The 26,046-nt window shown below is 43.3% G+C and overlaps 1 protein-coding gene across 2 annotated transcripts in view; it reads right to left on the bottom strand.

Annotated features, from left to right (window-relative positions):
• Positions 1-19,398: 19,398 nt before the first annotated feature.
• Positions 19,399-26,046, bottom strand: part of LOC311150838 (ATP-dependent zinc metalloprotease YME1L1-like) — a 43,954-nt gene continuing 37,306 nt past the window's right edge. For both annotated transcript variants that reach the window (XM_084188385.1, XM_084188386.1), the window contains exons 15-18: positions 25,918-26,044; positions 25,413-25,486; positions 23,688-23,774; positions 19,399-20,770 (exon numbers count right to left, since the gene is read on the bottom strand). In XM_084188385.1, coding sequence (XP_084044511.1) covers positions 20,627-20,770; positions 23,688-23,774; positions 25,413-25,486; positions 25,918-26,044 — 432 coding nt within the window. In that variant the 3' untranslated portion in view covers positions 19,399-20,626. The remainder of the gene's footprint in view (positions 20,771-23,687; positions 23,775-25,412; positions 25,487-25,917; positions 26,045-26,046) is intronic.

Below are 26,046 nucleotides of genomic sequence, written 5' to 3' on the forward strand. Positions count from 1 at the left end.
GGGAGTTTCTCCCAATCTTCTCTGTCAGATTGGATGGAGAGACCTGAAAATAGCTGTGCAGCGACGCTCGATGTTCAAGTCTGGGCTCTGGTTGGGCCACTCAATGACATTCAGAGACTTGTCCCGGAGCCAATCCTGCATTGTCTTGGCTGTGTGCTTAGGATTGTTGTCCTGTTGGAAGGTGAACCTTTGCCCCAGTCTGAGGTCCTGAGCACTCTGGAGCAGGTTTTCATCAAGGATCTCTCGGTACTTTGCTCCATTCATCTTTCCCTCGATCCTGACTAGTCTACCAGCCCCTGCCGCTGAAAAACATCCCCACAGCATGATGCTGCCACCCCTATGCTTCACTGTGTGGTATTGGCTAGGTGATGAGCGGTGCCTGGTTTCCTCCAGACGTGACCCTTGGCATTCAGGCCAAAGTGTTCAATCTTGTTTTCATCAGAACAGACAATCTTCTTTCTCTGAGAGTCCTTTAGGTGCCTTTTGGCAAACTACAAGCGGGCTGTCATGTGCCTTTTACTGAGGAGTGGCTTCCGTCTGGCCACTCTACCATAAAGGCCTGATTGGTGGAGTGCTGCAGAGATGGTTGTTCTTCTGGAAGGTTCTCCCATCTCCACAGAGGAACTCTGGAGCTCTGTCAGAGTGACCATCGGTTTCTTGGTCACCTCGTTGACCAAGACCCTTCTCCACAGATTGCTCAGTTTGGCTGGGTGGCCAGCTCTCCGAAGATGTCTTGGTGGTTCCAAACTTCTTCCATTTAAGAATGATGGAGGCCACTGTGTTCTTTGGGACCTTCAATGCTGCATACATTTTTTTGTACCCTTCCCCAGATCTGTGCCTCAAACAATTCTATCTCAGAGCTCTACGGACAATTCCTTCGACCTCATGGCTTGGTTTTTGCTCTGACATGCATTGTCAACTGTGGGACCTTATATGGACAGGTGTGTGCCTTTCCAAATCATGTCCAATCAATTGAATTTACAACAGGTGGACTCCAATTAAGTTATAGAAACATCTCAAGGAGGATCAATGGAAACACGATGCATCTGAGCTCAATTTCGAGTCTCATAGCAAAGGGTCTGAATACTCGTAAATAAGGTATTTCTGTTTTTTATTTTTTATTTGCACAACAAAAAAGGGCTTCACTTTGTCATTATAGGGTATTGTGTGTAGATTAATGAGGATAACATGTATTTAATCCATTTTAGAATAAGGCTGTAACGTAACAAAATGTGGAGAAAGTGAAGGGGTCTGAATACTTTCCGAATGCACTGTAGATGTCCACTTCCCTTATGAAAAAAGATTGCAGACAGAGTGCAGTATAACTGCAGTATGCTGCAAATACTGTGTCCAAAAGAACACCGTTATTTTTTACTGCAGTAATTTTGCAGTGTAACTGCAGTTAGAGTGCAGTTCAACTGCAGTACACTGCAGTTATTCTGCAATTACTGTGTCCAAAATACCACAGTCGACTGCAGTTACTGCACTTTTATTGCAGTTTAAAAACTGCAATCTTTTTTTGTAAGGGTTGGGCCATTCACTAGGGTTCTTGAAGTGAAAACTCTATGGCGACGGAAATTTTGCAATTTTTAACTCTACCTAGGTATTCTCCCTACCTAACAAAGCTAACTATTCACTTTTTGGAAAGTGATTTCTCTCTCCTTTCCTTGCCGTTTTTGACTTCTGACACCATGTCATAAATGCACACATGAGACAGTCATGTCAGATTCGAGTTCTTTACTGAACATTACTTGTTACGTTACATTACGTTGCATTCCAAGTACCGCCCACTGCGAGTTATATCCAATGAATGGCATTCATTACAATGACATTAGTGATTGTCAAAATTTGTGAATGTCTAAATCAATATTTTTGCCATTTAAACAGCGTGTCCACCCTATCGACAAGGGGAGATGCTTTCTGAAAAGGGCACTTTTTCTTGGTGTCTGTCTTCAATGTAAAAAGCTTTTTGACTTCCACACAAAATAAATTCTCCCTTTACAAAAAAAAAACGATTGCAGTCAGAGTGCAGCATAACTGCAGTACACAGCAGTGTAACTGCAATTAAAGTGCAGTATAACTGCAGTATGCTGCAATTACTGCACCCAAAATACCACAGTCGACTGCAGTTACTGCACTCTTTACTTATTTTAGGTTTAAGGACGTGTTATGGAAGCATTTAGCTGCCAAAACTCAATTGGAAATGCAAATGGCCATATTAAGAATCAATATCATGTTTGCAATTCCTTTCCCTAAATGGGTATTCATTTTTTTGTGACAAAATTCAAATTGTAATGCAAAAACATATATTGCATTATCATTTTCATGCAATTTGAATGCGAAATAGCAAAGTGTGTTTGATATTTCATTTCCATGGTACTATCCAGTACAACACTGACACATAAAAAAATCTAATGGAAATGCTTACAGGGGAATTTCACCCTGGCTCTGCCATGGCATACAGTCATTACTATATTAACAACATTACGTTTTTATCATAAATGTCACAATTATCCAAACCAAAAGCTAGAACATGTTCATTTCACTGGTAGAATAGGGAAATTTAGACTCCCCGTGCATTCGTCTGCACATAGTGAACCAAAATAATCCTGATACGCCCGCTAGGTACAGGGGGCATACCCCAAACTTGTTTACTTCAAATGACCAACACACAGTCAGAACTTCTCGAGGTAAGATATTCTTGAAAACGTTTGTTTTTCACTGTTTGTCATCATGCCCGTGTGGTGTTCTGTGCTAATTACAAACAAGCGCAAAAATAAGTTATCTTTCACCATTCTACCTACAAGAGATTAATGCCGATTCTGCCAGTGGTTGCGGCTATCAAGAATGATGCTGTGACCAAAGATTATCAGATGGATTTTCAGGCTGAACTGATGGGGAATCAATCCATTTCGACGACAGCTGTGAAGTGATGCGATGCCCAATTTTATTTCCCCTTCACAACAAAACAGAAGATTCTCAAATTAGAGGTAACCTAACCTTAACTAGCTTGCTAGCCTAGCTGGGTAAGTTAGCTAGCTAGCTAACGTTATGGTCCTGTATTAAACTCTGAAAGCCATCAGCTAAATCATGTAGCGTGGAACCCCGTATTATCGGCATATTCAACAGCGTTTAAGAAATATATTACCTTCAACAGTGTTATCTTGTGATCAAGCCATCAATGTTATGTGATTATTGGTGTCATAAAAATGTTAGCTAATGGATTACAATTAGCATGTTTGACATTTCAGTGGAAATACTACTTTTATCAGCTTTTTGATAAGCGGTTTAGCAAATAAATATGTCCCGTATTATCGGCATACGGTCCCCAGTTATTGGCCACCTTACTATTTTGTTCAATTACAAGATATATCTATTTAATTTTGTTCAGAAAAGAGACACCAACCATGTATCCGAAATGTTTACTAGATAGTTGAATTGTTGGCTAGCCTTCTGGTAAGAAATAATGACTTGCCTGTCAACTTTTCATTGCGTAGCCCGGTGCGCCCTCCTGTGGACTCTTAAAAATGTGTTCTTCACCAACATATTACATTTACATTTTAGTCATTTAGCAGACGCTCTTATCCAGAGCGACTTACAGTTAGTGAGTGCATACATTTTTCATACTGGCCCCCCGTGGGAATATTCAGTGTTGTAACCAAATAATGTCTCATAATTTGTTTTTCAAATTAATCTTATGTTTTGAGAAAGTAGATAACAGTTGAATACTAAAATATAAATGAGTATGAATAATTTACATCAAATAAAACTTTAATTTCAGTAATGTGCATTGACATAAACAATGAAAACACTGTTGGAGTTTGTGTTGCAGAGATGCACTTGGAAAGTAAAGGAAGAAATACACAAGATGGGTTGAATAAATATATATTATATTTTAGACGTCTTTTTTGTACAAATAAATAATTTCATATGAACACAAACAAAACAAACAATTAAATCTCGACCGCCATCTGTTACGGTCCGGCACTGTTGGTCCTGTTTCCGCTTGTTTCCCTTTTCCTTTTTTCCCTGTGTGTGTGTGTTGTCTGTGTCTGTCTCCCCCTGCTGTGCAGACCAGTCAGAGGATCTAGGTCAGGGGGCGTGGCCATTCTCTATCATGCTCCGTTACCTCCAGCTGCGGCTCATTGTCATCAATCAAACAGCAGTTATCTACCCGGGCTGGACACCTCTCCAGCGCCAGTTCGTTCCTACACCACCTGTGATCCCGTCTGTTCCTGCTGCCTGCCTGCCTGCCATTCCCACGCCGCAACCTGCTCCTCTGTTGTCTGATTTCCTTGTCATCCAGCTCTCAGGACTACTGGCTCTCCACCCCACTCAGCTCCTACCCCGGCCTGAAGCTACTCCACCTTGAACTGCTTCTCTCTGCCAAAACACGCTGAATAAACTACATCCTAATTCACCCTCTTTGTTCGTGTGTCCGTCTCTGCACCTGAGTCCCCCACCCAACCTAACAGAACGAACTGGCCCACATGGACTCAGCAGAGATGCCACATGAAACAACGGGTGATGGCGTACAACGCGCCCTCCATTCACAGGGAATGTTATTGGGACAACACGACCAACTCATCCGGACTCTATTGGATAACAACCAGCAGTTGTTGGATCAAGTATCTCATCTCACCTCTCAGGTAGTTAACCTGGTAACACTCACTACCCTTCCTCCCTCTGTTTCTCCTCCACCTGTTCCTCCTACAGTGGCTCCAGGCTCGGCTTCCGCTCCTGCCCTTCGGGAACCCCCTACAACCTCACCCGAACCTTTCACCGGGGACCTGAACAAGTGCCGTGGTTTCCTGCTTCAGTGCCGCTTGGTGTTCCAACAGAAGCCCCTGTCCTTCTCCACGGAATCCTCAAAGGTACATTACGCTCTGGGGTTACTGAGGGGCAAAGCTTTGATTTGGGCAGAAGCGGCTTGTTCTACTCAGCAGATTGCCAGCCTGTCGTTTGACGATTTTTCCTCTCAATTGGAAATTGTGTTTGATCACCCGGACTATGCCGGGACCGCCACAAAGAGACTGTTGAAGCTACGACAGGGCACGGGTAGCGTGGCTGAATACGGCATTGATTTTTGGACCTTGGCAGCCGATTCCAAGTGGAATGACGAAGCTCTTCAGGGAGCGTTTGTTAACGGTTTGAGTGACACGATCAAGGATGAACTAGCTGTTCGTGATGAGCCTGCTAACCTTCATTCTCTCGTTTCCCTTGCTACACGAATAGACAACAGGCTACGGGAGAGGAGACAGGAGAGGGGCGGTCGGGTCCGCACCACAGGCGGGGCCCCTTCGCTTTCTGCAACCCGAGCAACACCACCACTCGGACACCGCCCACACACCTCAGCGGATCCCTCCACGGAACTAGACGAGCCCATGCAGCTGGGCCGTGCTCGTCCGTCCCCTGCCGAAAAGGAACGGCGCGTGCGGGCTGGTGAGTGCATTTACTGTGGGGACCGCACTCATTTCCTGGTTAACTGTCCGGTTCGCCCAAAAGACCAAGCTCGCAAGTAAAGGTGGGCGTACTTGCGAGTGCTACACCTGACTCAATGCCCACAGCACCCCGTCTAGTTATCCCAGCTACAGTCCAGTTCAGGAATCTGTCTCTCCCATTAGCTGCCCTCATTGACTCTGGTGCTGAGGATAGTTTCCTTGACGTTAACCTGGTCACTCAGGCTGAGATCCCTGTTAAGCCCCTGCCTAAGCCTATTACAGTAACCGCTATAGACGGCCGTCAGTTTGCCAACATCACCCACCAAACTGTCCCCGTTTCTCTCATGCTGTCCGGCAATCACAAAGAAACCATCCAGTTTAAAGTAGTCTCCTCCTCGGCCTCCCCCCTTATCCTCGGTTTCCCTTGGCTTAGCCTTCACAATCCCCATATTGACTGGCAAAACCACAAGATACACAGTTGGAGCACTCACTGCCATTCTGCTTGCCTTGGGTCGGCTATTCCGCCCTCGGTAGGTTCCCCTGCTTCCCCTGTCAAAACCCCAGACCTCTCTTCAGTCCCTGAGGAGTACTTGGACCTGGCCGAGGTATTCAGTAAGTCCAAGGCACTTTCACTACCACCTCATAGGCCATACGATTGCGCTATTGAGTTACTGCCTGGAGCCCCTTTGCCGTCCAGTCGGCTTTTCAATCTGTCCCGTCCGGAGAGAGAAGCTATGGAAACCTACATAGGCGACTCCCTAGCCTCTGGCATCATTCGTCCCTCATCTTCCGCTGTTGGTGCTGGGTTTTTTTTTGTAGAGAAGAAGGACAAAACATTACGCCCCTGCATTGACTACAGAGGACTAAATAACATCACAGTCAGAAATACATACCCCCTGCCTCTCATCAACTCAGCCTTTGAACCCCTTCATGGTGCCACCGTGTTTACCAAACTCGACCTGCGTAACGCTTACCACCTCGTTAGGATCAGGCAGGGAGACGAATGGAAAACTGGGTTCAATACCCCTCTCGGACACTTTGAATACCTAGTCATGCCATTCGGTCTCACCAATGCCCCAGCAGTGTTTCAGGCCATGGTTAACGATGTGTTGAGGGATTTTCTACACCGTTTTGTGTTTGTCTATTTGGATGACATTCTTATATTCTCTAAGTCACAGGATGAACACGTCTCCCACGTCCGTCTGGTTCTCCAACGCCTCCTGGAGAATAAACTGTATGTGAAAGCAGAAAAATGTGAGTTCCACCGGCAGTCCGTCCCCTTTTTGGGCTTTATTATCGAGCGGGGACAAGTGTCACCAGACCCTGACAAGATCAGAGCGGTTGTGGAGTGGCCCACACCCACGTCTCGGAAGCAGCTACAACGCTTCCTGGGCTTCGCCAACTTCTACCGCCGCTTCATCAGGGGTTTCAGCCGAGTGGTTGCCCCCCTGACCAAGCTCACCTCCCCAAAGGTGCCATTCCTGTGGACGCCTGAGGCCGAGTCAGCCGTGAGTACATTGAAGGAACTGTTCACCACCTCACCTGTTCTTATTCATCCAGACACTAGCTTGCAGTTTATTGTGGAAGTGGACGCCTCTGATTCGGGGGTGGGGGCTGTCCTGTCACAACGTTCCCCCACGGACCAGAAGCTCCATCCTGTGGCCTTTTTCTCCAGGAGATTGACCCCTGCTGAGAAGAACTACGACGTGGGTAACCGGGAGTTGCTTGCTGTCAAGTTGGCGTTGGAGGAGTGGAGGCACTGGCTAGACGGAGCAGAGCAACCCTTCATAGTCTGGACAGACCACAAGAACCTGGCTTACATCCAGTCCTCCAAGAGGCTAAACTCCCGTCAGGCCAGATGGGCTCTGTTCTTCAGCAGGTTCAAGTTTATTTTAACATATCGTCCTGGCACACGTAATGTCAAGCCTGATGCTCTCTCTCGCCAGTTTACAGACAATGAAGACTCCAGCAATCCTGAACCTGTTCTGCCCGCTTCCTGTTTGGTGGCGGCTGTTCGCTGGGAAATCGAGTCCCTCGTCCGATCGGCACAAGAGTCGGAACCTGGACCGGCCGATGGCCCCCCCGACCTTCTCTATGTTCCCGCAGCCGTGCGGCCACAAGTGCTCAACTGGATCCACACCTCGCGCTTCTCCTGCCACCCTGGTATGAACCGTACACTGTCGCTACTGAAGAGGCACTTTTGGTGGCCATCCGTCGAGACTGACGTCCGGGAGTACGTGGCGGCCTGTTCCATCTGTGCCCAAAATAAGGCTTCCCACCGGGCTCCTTCGGGCCTGCTGCGGCCTCTCCCAGTCCCGAGTCGTCCTTGGTCTCACGTGGCTTTGGACTTCGTCACTGGGCTTCCTATGTCTGAGGGTAATGACACCATACTCACCATCGTGGACAGATTCTCTAAATCTGCCCATTTTGTTGCATTACCCAAATTACCGTCTGCCAGTGAGACAGCCGACCTCTTTGTCCTACATGTATTCCGTCCCAAATGGAATACCTGTGGACATAGTGTCCGATAGAGGTCCACAGTTCATTTCTCGGGTATGGAAGGAGTTTTGTTCTGCTCTGGGTGCCTCTGTCAGTCTCTCATCAGGTTTCCATCCCCAGTCCAATGGCCAGACTGAGAGGACCAATCAGGACCTGGAGGCTGCTCTACGCTGTGTGACATCCCAAAACCCGTCCACCTGGGCCAAACACCTCCCGTGGGTCGAATATGCCCACAATTCCCTCACCTCATCTGCCACCGGCCTTTCACCATTTGAGGCGGCTTTGGGGTACCAACCGCCATTGTTCCCGTCTCAGGAAAAGGAGTTAACCGTCCCGTCAGTTCAGGATAACCTTCGTCGCTGCCGCAAGGTGTGGGTGGACACCCGTGAGGCCCTTCTACGGACAGCAGAGCGTAACAAGAGGGTGGCGGACAGGCACAGGGTAGTCGCTCCCCAGTTTCAGCCTGGTCAGCGAGTCTGGCTCTCCTCCAGCAACATCCCCCTGCGCACTGACTCCCGTAAGCTGTCGCCCCGGTATTTGGGTCCTTTCGAGATCGACTCCATCATCAACCCTTCGGCTGTTCGGTTGAAGCTTCCCCAGGCCATGAGAGTCCATCCTACATTTCACGTGTCCCAGCTGAAGCTGGTCTCCTCCAGCCCTTTGTGTCCGCCTGTGGATCCCCCTCCGCCACCGCGTATTATTGACGATCATCCAGCCTACACGGTGCGGAGACTGCTGGACGTCCGGAGGCGTGGTAGAGGGCTTCAGTACCTGGTGGACTGGGAGGGATACGGTCCCGAGGAGAGGTCCTGGATTCCCCGACGATTTATACTGGATCCACAGCTAGTGGCTGACTTCCATAGGGACCACCCTGACAAGCCGGGTGGGTCGCCGGGTGGCGCCCGTTGAGGGGGGGGTACTGTTACGGTCCGGCACTGTTGGTCCTGTTTCCGCTTGTTTCCCTTTTCCTTTTTTCCCTGTGTGTGTGTGTTGTCTGTGTCTGTCTCCCCCTGCTGTGCAGACCAGTCAGAGGATCTAGGTCAGGGGGCGTGGCCATTCTCTATCATGCTCCGTTACCTCCAGCTGCGGCTCATTGTCATCAATCAAACAGCAGTTATCTACCCGGGCTGGACACCTCTCCAGCGCCAGTTCGTTCCTACACCACCTGTGATCCCGTCTGTTCCTGCTGCCTGCCTGCCTGCCATTCCCACGCCGCAACCTGCTCCTCTGTTGTCTGATATCCTTGTCATCCAGCTCTCAGGACTACTGGCTCTCCACCCCACTCAGCTCCTACCCCGGCCTGAAGCTACTCCACCTTGAACTGCTTCTCTCTGCCAAAACACGCTGAATAAACTACATCCTAATTCACCCTCTTTGTTCGTGTGTCCGTCTCTGCACCTGAGTCCCCCACCCAACCTAACACCATCCCTATATTGTCACAAAAATCACAATAAAAATCCAGCTCCACCGCTACCTCTGTATCCCAATGCACACACCTGCAGTGGAACCAGTGCTGGCAGAAGTCACAGCACACCCATGGCACCTCGGATCTACACTCTTGAGGGGTGCTTGCAGGCGGATCATGCTCCCCGCAGCGAGCACAGCAGGTGGTGTCTTCTTTTATAAAAAATAAAATAATAATAAAAATTGATTAACATGGTTTTGCAAAATGTAGAAGTTCTTCAACAACAATAGTAATTGATACAACTGAGAGAGAGAAAAACAGATTATGAAGTACAGTGGCTTGCGAAAGTATTCACCCACCTTGGCATTTTTCCTATTTTGTTGACTAACAACCTGGAATTAAAATTGTTTTTTGTGGGTTTGTATCATTTGATTTACACAACATGCCTACCACTTTGAAGATGCAACATATTTTTTATTGTGAAACAAACAAGAAATAAGACAAAAAAACTGAAAACCTGAGCGTGCATAACTATTCACCACCCCCAAAGTCAATACTTTGTATAGCCACCTTTTGCAGCAATTACAGCTGCAGGTCTCTTGGGGTATGTCTCTATAAGCCTGGATTTTTGCCCATTCTTCAAGGCAAAACTGCTCCAGCTCCTTCAAGTTGGATGGGTTCCGCTGGTGTACAGCAATCTTTAAGTCATACCACAGATTCTCAATTGGATTGAGGTCTGGGCTTTGACTAGGCCATTCCAAGACATTTAAATGTTTCCCCTTAAACCACTCAAGTGTTGCTTTAGCAGTATGCTTAGGGTCATTGTCCTGCTGGAAGGTGAACCTCCGTCCCACTCTCAAATCTCTGGAAGACCTGTATTTAGCGTCATCCATCATTCCTTCAATTCTGACCAGTTTCCCAGTCCCTGCCGATTAAAAACATCCCCACAGCATGATGCTGCCACCACCATGCTTCACTGTGGGGATGGTGTTCTCAGATGATGAGAGGTGTTGGGTTTGCGCCAGACATAGCGTTTTCCTTGATGGCCAAAAAGCTCAATTTTAGTCTAATCTGACCAGAATACCTTCTTCCATATGTTTGGGGAGTCTCCCACATGCCTTTTGGCGAACACCAAACCTGTTTGCTTATTATTTTCTTTAAGCAAAGGCTTTTTTCTGGCCACTCTTCCGTAAAGCCCAGCTCTGTGGAGTGTACGGCTTAAAGTGGTCCTATGGACAGATACTCCAATCTCTGCTGTGGAGCTTTGCAGCTCCTTCGGGGTTATCTTTGGTCTCTTTGTTGCCTCTCTGATTAATTCCCTCCTTGCCTGGTCCATGAGTTTTGGTGTGCCCTCTCTTGGCAGGTTTGTTGTGGTGCCATATTCTTTCTATTTTTTTATAATGGATTTAATGGTGTTCCGTGGGATGTTCAAAGTTTCAGATATTTTTTTATAACCTAACCCTGATCTGTACTTCTCCACTTTATCCCTGACCTGTTTGGAGAGCTCCTTGGTTTTCATGGTGCCGCTTGCTTGGTGGTGCACCTTGCTTAGTAGTGATGCAGACTCTGGGGCCTTTCAGAACAGGTGTATATATACTGAGATCATGTGACACTTAGATTGCACACAGGTGGACTTTATTTAACTAATTATCTGACTTCTGAAGGTAATTGGTTGCACCAGATATTTTTTATGTGCTTCATAGCAAAGGGGGTGAATACATATGCACGCACCACTTTTCCTTTATTTATTTTTTAGAATTTCTTTAAACAAGTAATTTTTTTCATTTCACTTCACCAATTTTGCTATTTTGTGTATGTATATTTTCCAGTCCATTTAAATGTTGAGCTCGAGGTGATTTAGTCCTCCAACCGCTAGAGAGTGTCCGAAGTTAGGGGTTGTCCGAAAATTAGCTAGCTATCTTTTATGGTATACACACTGTCAATCAATTTCACCTATGCCATGGTAGTCACTGCTAGACTGGTACCTTTGTTTGTTTGATCTTTGACTGATGTTAGCTAACGTAAACTAGCTAATGTTACCAAATAAGAGTCTGAATTTGGTAGCCATCTATTCCAACCTTGTCTGGAAAACACTCCGTTACTAAAAATAGAATTGTCGATATAACTAACTCTCTGTTTGTGTATTGGTAGCAATGCTGAATGTGTATAAATCGTCTATGGTTGGTTAGTTGGTTCTCAGCCAGTCTCTGCTAGCTAGCAATCTTGCTGCCAATTTATGCCAGTCTCTGCTAGTTAGCTAACAGCAAGCTGACAATATTGAAATGTCTATGTTAGGTGTGCTTAGCTAGCCAGTCTAATAGAGATCGATACAATTAGTGGGGTGGTTAAAATTAGTGGGGTGGTTAAATTGTGAATTGTTGTGTATTTTATTGTAGCTGGTACATAATCTGATTCCATCAACATGCACTTTCAACCCCTATCTCTGCACAAGGTGAAGGTAAGTTGGACAAAATATTTACAAGCTGACGGCTACGATAGTTCAATTTACAGTTTAGTGTATGGTTTGTGTTATGGGGTTACAGGTGGTTAGAGGTAGCCTGAGGACCACAGAGAACCTTCCAGACCATCTAATCAATTTAGTCTACCCCTCTTCTCTTTCTGTAAAACTCAGGTTATCTGTAGTCATTCCACAGTGCCCAACTGAAAAATACCCCAAAGCTGGGGCATTTTAGGTACACAAGCCTGAAGGAGCGGACACAGCTTGCAGTTATGGAGCACAACAAGATTGTGGGACAGAAACCAGCAAGGGACACTGAAAGGTATAAAATCAAAACTACAACAGTAATGACACAACCACCTCATTCTTTCTGCAGATTCTCAAAACACAATACAAAGACATGTAAACAAAATTCCCCTGCAATGTGCTACTATTGACAAGAATGATCTGTCAAAGTCAATGGTCTGGGGAGGTTTAAAGACAGTACTTTGAGATGAGGAAGGGGTTTTTGGTTGTGCTTAGACAGTAAATGTATTATTGTGTATGAGAGCGATTGAGATGCCATTTCTCCTCAATCTTCCATACACTACAATTCATACAGTGTAAGAACTGCCTTCCTAATACTTTTCACACCTTCTTTAGCCCTCCAGCCCATTCAACATGATCTTTCCTCTCAAAAGCAGCTCCCAATGTCCCCTCATTGTCCCTAAACAATACGCTAGCCGGTCCCATTCGGTTGATACATTTACCAACAAAGCCGTGTTGCCCTACGTCCCTTCCACAAAAAGTGTAAAATGCTAAGACCACAACCATGTCTTTCCAGGAGATGTGCAGTATCAGCAAATCTTCTGCAAAATAACCAAACAGTTGGTGGTTAAGAAGCCCTACACCCCTTTCAGCAGTCTTATCCAGCTGGCCGTTCACCGCAGACAGGGCAAGACCATCACCATAAGCACAAAGAGCCTCAGCTTCCACAGCCCACCATTGCCAGTGTACCAAACCCAGATAAAAGACTATGACTGTGTTTACACAGGCAGCCCAATTCTGATATTTTTTTCACAAATTGGTCTTTTGATCAATCGGATCAGTTATGATTTGATAAATTAAGACCAATTAGTGGAAAAAAATATCAGAATTGGGCTGCCTGTGTAAACGTAGCAAGTGTGGCTCAACATCATTTCCTCTTGTTTGGTCTTGCCAAGATGAAAGGAAATAGGAATTATCCATAATCACACGGACCCATTTAGGAAAAGGAATTGCAAACATGATATCGATTTATCATTTGCGGTCACCTGCCAGTCTCACCTGCCAGTCTCACCTGCCAGTCACCTGCCAGTCACCTGCCAGTCACCTGCCAGTCACCTGCCTGTCTATCTATCCCTTTCATTATTTCCTTTCCTTCTTTCCTTTCTTAATTTCTTCATTTTATTTTACTCCATATCTTAATTATTTTCCTATTTATCTTGCTTTTCCTTATTTCTTATCCTAAATCTGTTTCCTCACTAGGGTTGAATATTTTCCCGGTATTTTAAAAATGTTCCATCCCGAGAATAAATCACTTTTCTCCCGGGTAACCCGGTATTTCCGCCGAAACCGGAAGTGTCATTCAAAAGCGTGATACAGCATATAATAGGCCTATGTCTGGATTTGATTAGAGCTTTGATCAAAAATTCAAGCCTAATGCAACCTGAGCCTGATTAAATACATTTTATGAGCCCTACATTAAAGACATTTAATGAGCCCAAGCCCAAAAAAGCTTAAATGATTGTGCTGTTATCCAATACGTAGGTTATATGATATATAGGCAACTGCACATTACGCACCACAGAAAAACATAAAAGCACATACAGTAGATGTCACTATGCTCGCTTGGGTAAATAAATTAAACAAGCTCCAGTAGGCTAATCTGTTTGAGTGTGAACTGAATTACTGTACTGTATTGTATGAAACTGTATTATATGGACTGGAATTATGCACCTCGTTCAAACCATGATAAAGCAGGGAGAGAATATGCGATTCTGGTGCAGCACATGCAGCCTACAAAGTTACAAGAATAGGCTAGAGAATTTGATAAAACATTGTTCATAATATTTCCCCTAATGTTATTAGCTTACCTCCTCTTTCTCTCTATAGTGTTGCTTCATTCCTTCCTAGGTTTCAAAAGTTAAATGACATGCTTGAATAACATAGGACTAGAATGAGATGCAGATGGCTTTCACTTCTCTTCAAGAGGATTGAATGGTTATGGGTCTAAATAAATAACTGCTATAGCCTACCACCATCGCGCGTTCGCTCTTCTTTCAAACTACTCATGAGTTCTATTGGCTGCTGTATTCAACATTCAGCAAACAAGAGTTTGCGTCCCTCTTCGAATAGTCTATTGGTATAAGAAATCCCCAAAATAATAATGTCCAGCAAGCTATTCTAGTCTAGCTTTTCCTGCATGGGACTCCAAGAGCTAAGCAGCCTTTTTTTAAAGAGAGAGGCCAGCGGAGCACAGGTGCATGTGTGTTGCGCAAGAGACAGAGCCTATCAGTTAGAAGCTTATTATGCATAACCCATCATTCATTAACCTCTTAAGGATCTAACCCTTTTTTTCAATTTTCTCCTAAAATTACATATCCAAATCTAACTGCCTGTAGCTCAGGACTTGAAGCAAGGATATGCATATTCTTGATACCATTTGAAAGGAAACACTTTGAAGTTTGTGGAAATGTGAAATTAATGTAGGAGAATATAACACATTAGATCTGGTAAAAGAAAATACAAACAAAAAAAATGTTTTGTTCCATCTTCGAAACGCCCGAGTGGCGCAGTGGTCTAAGGCACTGCATCGCAGTGCTAGCTGTGCCACTAGAGATCCTGGTTCGAATCCAGGCTCTGTCGTAGCTGGCTGCAACCGGGAGACCCATGGGGCGGTGCACAATTCGTCCAGGGGAGGGGAGGGAACGGCCGGCAGGGATGTAGCTCAGTTGGTAGAGCACGGCGTTTGCAACGCCAGGGTTGTGGGTTCGATTCCCACGAGGGGGTATGATTTTTATTTATTTGTTATAATGTATGCACTAACTGTAAGTCGCTCTGGATAAGAGCGTCTGCTAAATGACTAAAATGTAAAGAACACAATATAATATTGCAGTTTAGGCGTAATATAGGTCTTTAGCAGAGTGTGTGCAAAGTTTCAGATTGATCCAGTGAAGGATTTCAATACTGGACTATTTTGTATCAAGTCTGCCCAAATGTGCCGGATTGGTCAATTGATACATTTTCAAGTACATAACTATAGAGAACATACAAAAATTATATGGTCATACAAAATGTAAGTTTACACACTCCCAGGAATGTCATACATGATGGATCATTTGCTTATACACTAACTTTCACACATCTAGATGGCCGGGCGGGGTGGGTGTGGAGCCAGAGACAGCAGGGGTTCAAAACCCAGTTCCTACATTTGAATATAAAAATTGATTTTATCAAACAAAACTATGCTACATTTTAGCTCTGGGACCCTTAGGATGACAAATCAGAGCAAGATTACATTATTTACCTTCAGAGGTGGATGTGTCAAACCAGTTGCAGTGATACGTTTTTTGTTGTTGTGCACTCTCCTCAAACAATAGCATTGTATTTTTTCACTGTAATAGCTACTGTAGATTGGACAGTGCAGTTAGATTAACAAGAATTTAAGCTTTCTGCCCATATAAGACATGTCTATGTCCTGGAAAGTTTGCTGTTACTTACAGCAGTCATGCTAATCACATTAGCGCACGTTAGCTCAACCATCCCGTATACGGGACACCGATCCCGTAGAGGTTAACTAAATATAAGGCTAATACTGCATTGAATTTGTTACCTCAAAGAGGTAGGCTAGGACATCTATATATAGACCTATATATCAATCTTGAACAGGATTATCTATGTTGGATACAATTTGAATGGAATTGATGGAGAGAGAGAAAGACTGTGAGAGTGTGCTCACTCTTGCACTGAATTAAAGCAACAATATAGAAGTGTTTTAAAACTCTGCAGCTGCAATTAAAAAATATATACAATTTACAATAACAAAATGTGACCCCTGAAAGCCAGATGGAAATGTGTAATTCGGTCTTTATATTAATGCAGCAGAGGCTATGCTGCAGCAAATGTAGGTCTACCTGTCACAATAAAAAATGATGAGATGATAGGTCTACATACTGAGATGGGCTGTTGGTCCCCACCCTGAGTGTTGATAAGGGAGATCCCTTGTGATCCCATTTAAGTATTTTATATATCCTCATTGTTATTGTCTTGATAACTCCTAACTCCTCTGGGCAGTTATAGTAAGTCTAGCATGCATTTTCGGCATTTGTAGTCTACATTATAAAAATACCTTGCATTAACTATATATCTTCAAAATAAGATGACGGTAGTAACTCCAACTATTTGGGAAAATAACAAGATTCTCTTTATTTTGTTTTTTTGTTTTGCAAACAATGGCTAACTAAACACCACTTAATTGTAATTTAAATATATCAACATTAAAAAGAGTAGAGTAGAGAGGGGTACATTATTATTCCCTAGGGGCAATTCATTTTGCAGCAAGTAATAAAAACAACATGAACACATGACCCCAAAAATTTATATATAAGAAAGAAAACAGTATATACAGCTGTATACAGTACTACTACAAGTTATTGACAAAGATGATAGCATCTGTAGTGAAGGACCGGATAGACCTGTTAGTTTTAAACTTCGGGCGCCTGTATCTGTGATCTGAGGGAAGTATCATAAATTCAATAAATAAGACTGCTGGGAGTCTCTCAGAATGGATTGCGCCTTGTGTATAAATCGTGTTGATATTATGTTATGCCCAATAGAAATGAATGGTGACATTCTGTACTGTCGCCTCATATAAAACAATTGATTCCAAATCCATAATGCTGGAGTATAGAGCCAAATTAAATGTCTTTGCTGTCCAAATAAACATTAAACAAAAATAATGGGCATACTGTATTAAAAATAAAGAGGCTACGTTACACAAAAATCTGATTCTATCAGTTTATTTACACAGGTGCAAATGTTTGCAATGGCTAGTATTTTGGGACATGTAGTTAAAGTTATGCTCATTTTCAGAATTGTTTATTTTAATATAACGTTTTTTTTTTTAAATCTAGTTTAGCTGATTTCCGACTTACCTTGGGTGCTGTCGTTTTACTCAAACCGTTAGCTGGTTATTTATCAACGTCCAGAATCTCCTGGCAAGCATTTTTTGAGCATGTAGCAACTACACTGTAGTTGAACATGCATATAATTCTGATGTCAGGAAAGGTGTGTATATCAAACAGATAACCAACCACAAACCACGGTTAATATTATAGCAGGGTTTTGTTTATTACATTTTTGTTCATTTTTGAGCTGCACAAAACGTCTGTCATATCATTGAGAGAATAAAAAGCATGTCAGTCAATTGTATAGCCATCCAATGGATACAGTGTTCCCGTTAAACCCCATTCATATATACAACTAAAAGAGGGTAAAAGGCCAAAAACAGCAGCTCGAAATGTGTTACTTAAGCAAGAAAAACAAAAATGTACAACGTATAGGCCTACAAATAATGATACTGGTTATACACTTGGGAATGGGGTATACAGTGCCTTGCAAAAGTATTCAGATCCCTCGGATTTATTCACATTTATTTTTTGTGTAAAAATCTTTTTGTCAACAATCTACTCAAACTACTCTGTAATGTCAAAGTGGAATATTTAATTTTTATTTTTAAGATGAATAAAAATGAGAACTAGTATTCAGCCCCTTTGTTTAGGCAAACCTAAATTAGTTCAGGAGTAAAATTTGGCTTAACAAATAACATAATAAAGTTACATGGACTCCCTCTGTGTGAAATAATAGGGGTTGGCATGATTTTTGGATGACTAACCCTTCCGCTGTCCCCCATACATACAACATCTGTAAGGTCCCTCAGTCAAGTATTGAATTTCAAGCACAGAATCAACTTCAAAGACCAGGGAGCTTTTCAAAAGCTTCATAAAGAAGGGCAGTGATTGCTAGATGGGTAACAATAACAAATCAGACATTTAATATATCTTTAAGCATGGTCAAATTAATAATTATGCTGTGGATTATGTATTAAACAACCTAGACACATCAAAGATACAGTCGTCCTTCTGAACTGAGCTGCAGGACAGGAATGAAACTGCTCAGGGATGTTACCATGAGGCCATTGGTGATTTTAAAACCATTCCAGAGTTCAATGGCTGTGATGGGAGAAAACTGAGGATGGATCAACAACATTGTAATGACTCCATAATAATGACTTCAATGACAGAGTCAAAATAATACAAATATACAGAATAAAGTAATACTGAAAAAAAAGACTGAAGAAAAAAACCACAGCAAAGGAATACACTTTTTGGCCTAAATGCAAAGCCTTATGTTTGGGTCAAATCCAACACATCACTGAGTAACTGCCTCCTTATTTTCAAGCATGGTGGTGGCTGCATCATGGTATGGGTATGCTTGACATCGGCAAATATTGGGGAGTTTTTCAGGATAAAAAGAAATGGGATGGTGCTAATCACAGGCAAAATCCTAGAGGAAAACCTGCTTCAGTCTGCTTTACACCAGACACTGGGAGAGGAATTCACCATTCAGCAGGACAATAACCTACAACACAAGGACAAATCTACACTGGAGTTACCTACCAAGAAGACAGTGAATGTTCGTTAGTGGCCAAGTTACAGTTTTGACTTACACTACCGTTCAAAAGTTTGGGGTCACTTAGACATTTCCTTGTTTTCGAAAGAAAATCAAAATGTTTGTCCATTAAAATAACATCAAATTGATCAGAAATACAGTGTAGACATTGTTAATGTTGTAAATGGCTATTGTAGCTGGAAATGGCTGATTTTTAATGGAATATCTACATAGGCATACAGAGACCCATTATTAGCAACCATCAGTCCTGTGTTCCAATGGCACGTTGTGTTTGCTAATCCAAGTTTATCATTTTAAAAGGCTAATTGATCATTAGAAAACCCTTTTGCAATTATGTTAGCACAGCTGAAAACTGTTGTGCTGATTAAAGAAGCAATAAAACTGGCCTTCTTGAGACTAGTTGAGTATCTGGAGCATCAGCAATTGTGATTTCGATTACAGGCTCAAAATGGCCAGAAACAAATAACTTTCTTCTGAAACTCGTCAGTCTATTTTGTTCTGAGAAATGAAGACTATTCCATGCGAGAAATTGCCAAGAAACTGAAGATCTCATACAACGCTGTGTACTACTCCCCTCACAGAACAGCGCAAACTGTCTCTAACCAGAATAGTAAGAGGAGTGGGAGGCCCCGGTGCACAACTCACAGGTCCTCAACTGGCAGCTTCATTAAATAGTACCCGCAAAACACCAGTCTCAACGTCAACAGTGAAGAGGCGACTCCGGGATGCTGACCTTCTAGCCAGAGTTGCAAAGAAAAAGCCATATCTCAGACTGGCCAATAAAAATAAAAGATTAAAATGGGCAGTCTGAGATATGGCTTTTTCTTTTTTTTTCAGATGTGAATAGAGAGTACACAGCAGAAGTGGGGAGTGAACCAGGATATGAGAGGTTGTAGGGTCTCTTAGGTTTAATTGTTACTTTGACAATTGTTTAGACCTAGAAACCAGATAATATAAAGCTATTTCATAATAAATGGATAGACTAATCTGATTCAAAAACAGAGGATCCAATGGCCTGTCACAGCTTAATTTGCCAACGTTGAGTTTGAAGTGAATGAAAGCATTATTTCGAAGCACAGCAGCATTCCCTTCCATCTATATACACACAGTATTGACATATTTGATAACATAAATACATAGAGTAAGTGTTCAGACTGACCAAAGTGCTAAGAGACATTTGAATTGTGGCTCAAATCCAAAAGAGTCCCTACTCCGGGTACATGTACATTCCCAAAAGGCCACCTTTGAAACGACCTGGGAATATTGGTAAACTTGAGAAAAGTTGTTAGACTATTTAGGGGGAATCAGAATCCTTATTACAAAGACATGATTGACAGTCTCAGGTAGAGACAAGTGTATTTTACTGATGATAATATTATTTTGTAGTGATTCTGAGGATCCAGGGCATGGACTCACTGGACTTGGATTTACTAGGCATAAAACATTCAACACACATACACACACACGTACACGTACACGTACACACACACACACACACACACACACACACACACACACACACACACACACAACAGGGTACATTGAAAAAAAGACAGACTCATAAACAAGGGCATATGACAAGAAGGGGATACATTCAAACTAAAAACAAGATGTGTGTACAGTGTTTGTTTACATTTACTTTGTTTACAAACATTGGCATAAAACAAGCTTATATTTTGGGTTCTGATGGGGTACGACAGTTGAACTAAGCTCATGAGGCATTTATAAGTTATATTCTTCAAGAATCAAGAATCAATGGGTACATATCATTCATTTATAAATCTAAAAATGGATGTAGCAACTGCTGATTGCACCTACCAATTTGAAGGGAAATCCCACAATCCTCCTTGTTATCGACAATAAGGATCCTAACAACTATCCAGACATTAACAGGAAGATAAGACTGTGTGCGTAGTTTGCGTACATATTTTACATTAAAAAAGAATCCTATCCTGAAGCCTTGATTTTCATATATTTACATTCCAACACCTTCCAAAAAGCCAGTCCCGCCACTTCCTATGCTTCCCTACCCTAATCCACAGTAATTTTTTGTCTCTCCACCCCACCCCCGTCTCCCCAATAACCAGAGTGACGCCTCCACTCTTGGAGGTCTCATCTGATCTCCAGGGCCTTGCCCTCCAGGACCATCTTGATCTCTTTGGCATCCAGCGTCTCGTATTGCAGCAGGGCGGTGGCCAGGTTCTTGTGCTCCTTGGCGTGGGACTTGAGGAGCGCCCTGGCCCGCTCGTACGAATCCTGAGGACCACACAAACCACCAGAAGAGTCAGGAAATTATTTTTACACAGGCAGGGGCATTGTCTCACGTCAGTGGTCTGCACTGATCTGTCTGATAGCTCCCAAACACTCATGGGATAGCTCAAAATAAGTTTGGCTACAATATGCTGTCCTAACATTCTAAAATGTTACCAAGGTGACATCGTCCACTGAACCCCCTTTCATCCTAAAAAGAGTCAGAGTAAAAAAAAACGATATACTTGTAGCTAATATTTAAGCGATAAGGCACAAGAGGCCGTGCTATGTGATTAATACAGTCACAGATAAATGGTGTTGTTCGGCCCGACACGAAATTATGGGCCAGTCAACCCATTTACCTGTGACTGTATTCATCACATAGCGCACTCTTGCATGCCTTATCACTTTTATAAAACAGTTAACAACATATTAAAATAACAATGAATTACATATTTTAATTTATTTTGATAAGTAAATTCCTACAATTTCATTCTTCCACCAATTTCATTCTACCACCAGTCCGGTTAAAAATCTGTTTGTTCTTTTGGTCATGTTGCCACAGATGCGACCAGTCGTTAATTCTGTTGTTATGCAAAAGGTCTGGTCGTCCGTTGTAACAAAAATGTTTCCTATGCAGGCTGACTAACGTTTGTGTCACTTGCTAGCTAGGAATGTCCACCAGAGCTGTTGCCAGAAAATGTAATGTTCATTTCTCTACCATAAGCCGCCCCCAATGTCATTTTAGAGAATTTGGCAGTACGTCCAACTGGCCTAACAACCGCAGACCACGTGTATGGCGTCGTGTGGGCGAGTGGTTTGCTGTGAAAAGAGTGCCCCATGGTGGCAGTGGGGTTATGGTATTGGCAGGCATAAGCTACGGACAACGAACACAATTGCATTTTATCGATGGCAATTTGAATGCAAAGAAATACCGTGACGAGATCCTGAGGCCCATTGTGAGGCCCATTTTTTAAAAAGGTATCTGTGACCAACAGATGCATATCTGTATTCCCAGTCATGTGAAATCCATAGATTAGGGCCTAATGAATTTATTTCAATTGACTGATTTCCTCATATGAACTGTAACTCAGTAAAATCTTTGAAATTATTGCATGTTGCGTTTATATTTTTTTCAGTATAAATCTACTTAAGGTGTTTTGTGGTTGTAGAATCAGTATTTATGAATTTCTAATTGTGTACAAAAAAATTCTAGCTAGCTAGTTTTCAGGTTAAGCCGGTGTCTGTTCTGCCGTGATTAGCCTCTGCAGAGTCCCCAACAAGCGGATGTTTCGGTTTTCAGGTCAAATGGAAAGAGAGCCTGTGACGTGACTTCCGCTTTTGGACATTAACAAGGCGACACTCAATCCTAACTCCTCCTCCACATTTACTGGATTGATTGAACAGTTTTTTTTCTTCTCATTTTTTTTCTTCTTATCAAGACCAGTATGTAGGAGATCTAGTTTCAGGCATTTTTTAACCCCTGCTATGTTAGGTTAGCTGTGATTAGTGCGCAGAGTTCTTCAGCACAGCTGACTGCTCTAGCTGCGACGTTATCGCGTTGGCCAAATGTTACAAAGTACTAGCGAGGCACAGTGCCAGCTGTCAGATTCCAATACATGCTGATTTCTGAGAACAGTCCCATAACGTTATCAACAAGCTGGGAAACTAGCTACCATAATGGGCATTCAAACAAGCTAGCACTAGGCTGCTAGCTGGAGCACGTTTGCTCATCTGATCGAGCATGGTTTGCTGTAGTAGCCAGTGCATCATAGCTACGAGAGAGCGGAGTGGTTTTCAGAAGTAGGAACTAGTGTTAGGCGGATGAGCAACATCTCAATTGTTAGAGATGAGTTCCACTATCGATGGCTCATGGCGACTGCGTGTCGCGTTAGAATGAAGCCTGTAGCTCAGTTGGTAGAGCATGGCACTTGCAACGCCAGGGTTGTGGGTTCGTTTCCCACGGGGGGCCAGTATGAAAATGTATGCACTCACTAACTGTAAGTCGCTCTGGATAAGAGCGTCTGCTAAATGACTAAAATGTAAATGTAAGATAATGGACCCGGGGTTGAGTGAAAGGGCTTCAAATCAAATCAAATGTTATTTGTCACATGCGCCGAATACAACAGGTGTAGACCTTACAGTGAAATGCTTACTTACAAGCCCTTAAGCAACAATGCAGTTTTAAGAAAAATAAGAGTTAAGAAAAGATTTACTAAATAAACAAAAGTAAAAAAATAAGTAACACAATGAAATAACAATAACGAGGCTATATACAGGGGGTACCGGTACAGAGTCAATGTGCGGGGGTACAGGTTAGTTGAGGTAATTAAGGTAATATGTACATGTAGGTAGGGGTAAAGTGACTATGCATAGATAATAAACAGCGAGTAGCAGCAGTGTAAAAGAGGGAGGGGGGGACAATGCAAATAGTCCGGGTAGCCATTTGATTAACTGTTCAGCAGTCTTATGGCTTGGGGGTAGAAGCTGTAAAGGAGCCTTTTGGACCTAGACTTGGCGCTCCGGTACCACTTGCTGTGCGGTAGCAGAGAGAACAGTCTATGACTAGGGTGGCTGGATTCTTTGACAATTTTTAGGGCCTTCCTCTGACACTGCCTGGTATAGAGGTCCTGGATGGTAGGAAGCTTGGCCCCAGTGATGTACTGGGCCGTACGCACTACCCTCTGTAGCGCCTTGCGGTCGGATGCCGAGCAGTTGCCATACCAGGCGGTGGTGCAGCTATAGAAAGTTTTGATATGTTACAGTGCAATTAAGGGCTTAGACACACCTGTAAATTGTGTCCGTTATTTCCGTAAACTGTATAACTCTGAATGAGCTAGGTTGAGAAATGGGGAACATAAAAACCACAAGACAAAGAGCACCATGTCAGGGCCTTGGAAGGACGATGGAGGTGGAAACGTACCTTTAAAAGTATCCTGACTTCATGTTCGATGGCAGCCTGTGTCTCCGGGCTCTGCTTGGTTTGGTCAGCGTAGGTCATGACACCCAGCTACAACATGGTGAGAGAGAGTGTGAGTGAGTGAGAGAGAGAGATAGAGAAATATATACTGTCACAATATATACAGTGCATTCAGAAAGACACCTAGAATCTTTCCACATTTTGTTACGTTACAGCATTATTCTAAAATTGATTAAATTGTTTTTCCCCTCATCAATCTACACACAATATCCCCTAATGACAAAGCAAGAACAGGTTTTTAGAATTCTTTGCAAATGTATAAAAAATAAATAAAAATATCACATTTACATAAGTATTCAGACCATTTACTCAGTACTTTGTTGAATCACCTTTGGCAGCGATTACAGCCTCGAGTCTTCTTGGGTATGTATGGTATACCTGTATTTGGGGAGCTTCTCCCATTCTTCTCTGCAAATCCTCTCAAGCTCTGTCAGGTTGGATGGGTCACTGCACAGCTATTTTCAGGTCTCTCCAGAGATGTTCGATTGGGTTCAAGTCCAGGCTCTGGCTAGGCCACTCAAGGACATTCAGAGACTTGTCCTGAAGCAACTCCTGCGTTGTCTTGTCTGTGAGCTCAGGGTCGTTGTCCTGTTGGAAGGTGAACCTTCACCCCAGTCTGAGGTCCTCAGCACTCTGGAGCAGGTTTTCATCAAGGATCTCTCTGTACTTTGCTCCGGTCAACTTTCCCTCGATCCTGACTTTTCTCCCAGTCCCTGCCGCTGAAAAACATCCCCACAGCATGATTCTGCCACCACCATGCTTCACCGTAGGGATGGTGCCAGGTTTCCTCCATACGTGACGCTTGGCATTCAGGCCAAAGAGTCCATCTTGGTTTCATCAGACCAGAGAATATTGTCTCATGGTCTGAGAGTCTTTAGGTGCCTTTTGGCAAACTCCAAGGGGCTGTCATGTGCCTTTTACTGAGGAGTGGCTTCCGTCTGGCCACTCTGCCATAAAGACCTAATTGGTGGAGTGCTGCAGAGATGGTTGTCCTTCTGGAAGGTTCTCCCATCTCCACAGAGGAACTCTAGAGCTCTGTCAGAGTGACCATCAGGTTCTTGGTCACCTCCCTGACCAAGGCCCTTCTCCCCCGATTGCTCCGTTTGGCCGGGAGGCCAGCTCTAGGAAGAGTCTTGGTGGTTCCAAACGTGTGTGTGCGCCTTTCCAAATCATGTCCAATCAATTGAATTTACCACAGGTGGACTCCAATCAAGTTGTAGAAACATCTCAAGGATGATCAATGGAAACAGGATGCACCTGAGCTCAATTAAGAGTCTCATAGCAAAGCTTCTGAATACTTATGTAAATAAGGTATTTCAGTTTTTTATTTTTAATACATTTGTCATTATGGGGTATTGTGTGTGGATTGATGAGGAAATGTTTTTATTTAATCCATTTTAGAATAAGGCTGTAACGTAACAAAATGTGGAAAAGGGGAAGGGGTCTGAATACTTTCCGAATGCACTGTATGTAGTGCTGCAACATAGGGTGGTTCCCATTCATGCCAATGAAGCTCATTGAATTTAATTGAGAAACAGACCAATATCTCTGTAAAGGTTCAACACTAGGTAATATGTCTTGAAGGGCATACAATACAAACAGCAGGAGTTTGCTCATGCAGTATAAGACATTAATTAATTTCCTCTTTCCTGACCAAACATAACTTACCCTCTCACACATTCCAAATCTGGTCACCATCATTTTTGCAATTTTGGTGGCAGCATCAAAGTCACTTGATGCCCCTAAAAAAGAAAAAAGATGAACATGTATTTAATATATCGTTTGTTTAGTCTTGGACTCTTGGAAGATTATTAACGGGCTAAAAGATACCATTGGCTCAGTGAATCAGAGCATGGTGCTGGCAACAGTAAGGAAGTGGGTTCGATTCCTGCATGGGTCACATATACCGAAAATATGTGTCACTGTCAATGTTCGACAATTCTGTAAGTCACTTTGGATAAAAGTGTCAGCTATATGACCATATCATAAATCCCACAAACTTGAATATGATTTATTTTACATTTGGAAGCCAGGATTACCCCCTCCCCCGAGATGCACAATCCCGTTTTCGGGAATATGCTTTTGCACTACAGTACTGTGCTTGGTGTATACTGTAACTCTGTACTCTAATTGCCCTCCTGCTCCTACACTAACTCTACATCCCCCTACATACCAGTGGTAATGAACTCATTGCCAAATATGATCTCCTCTGCCACGCGGCCTCCCATGCTGACATCCATCTGGGCCAGCAACTGAGCACGCGTCTCGCTCCAGCGGTCATCCTCCGGGAGCATAGACACCT

Source organism: Coregonus lavaretus, assembly GCF_964263955.1.
Source record: "Coregonus lavaretus genome assembly, chromosome: 23".
Lineage (NCBI taxonomy): Eukaryota > Metazoa > Chordata > Actinopteri > Salmoniformes > Salmonidae > Coregonus > Coregonus lavaretus.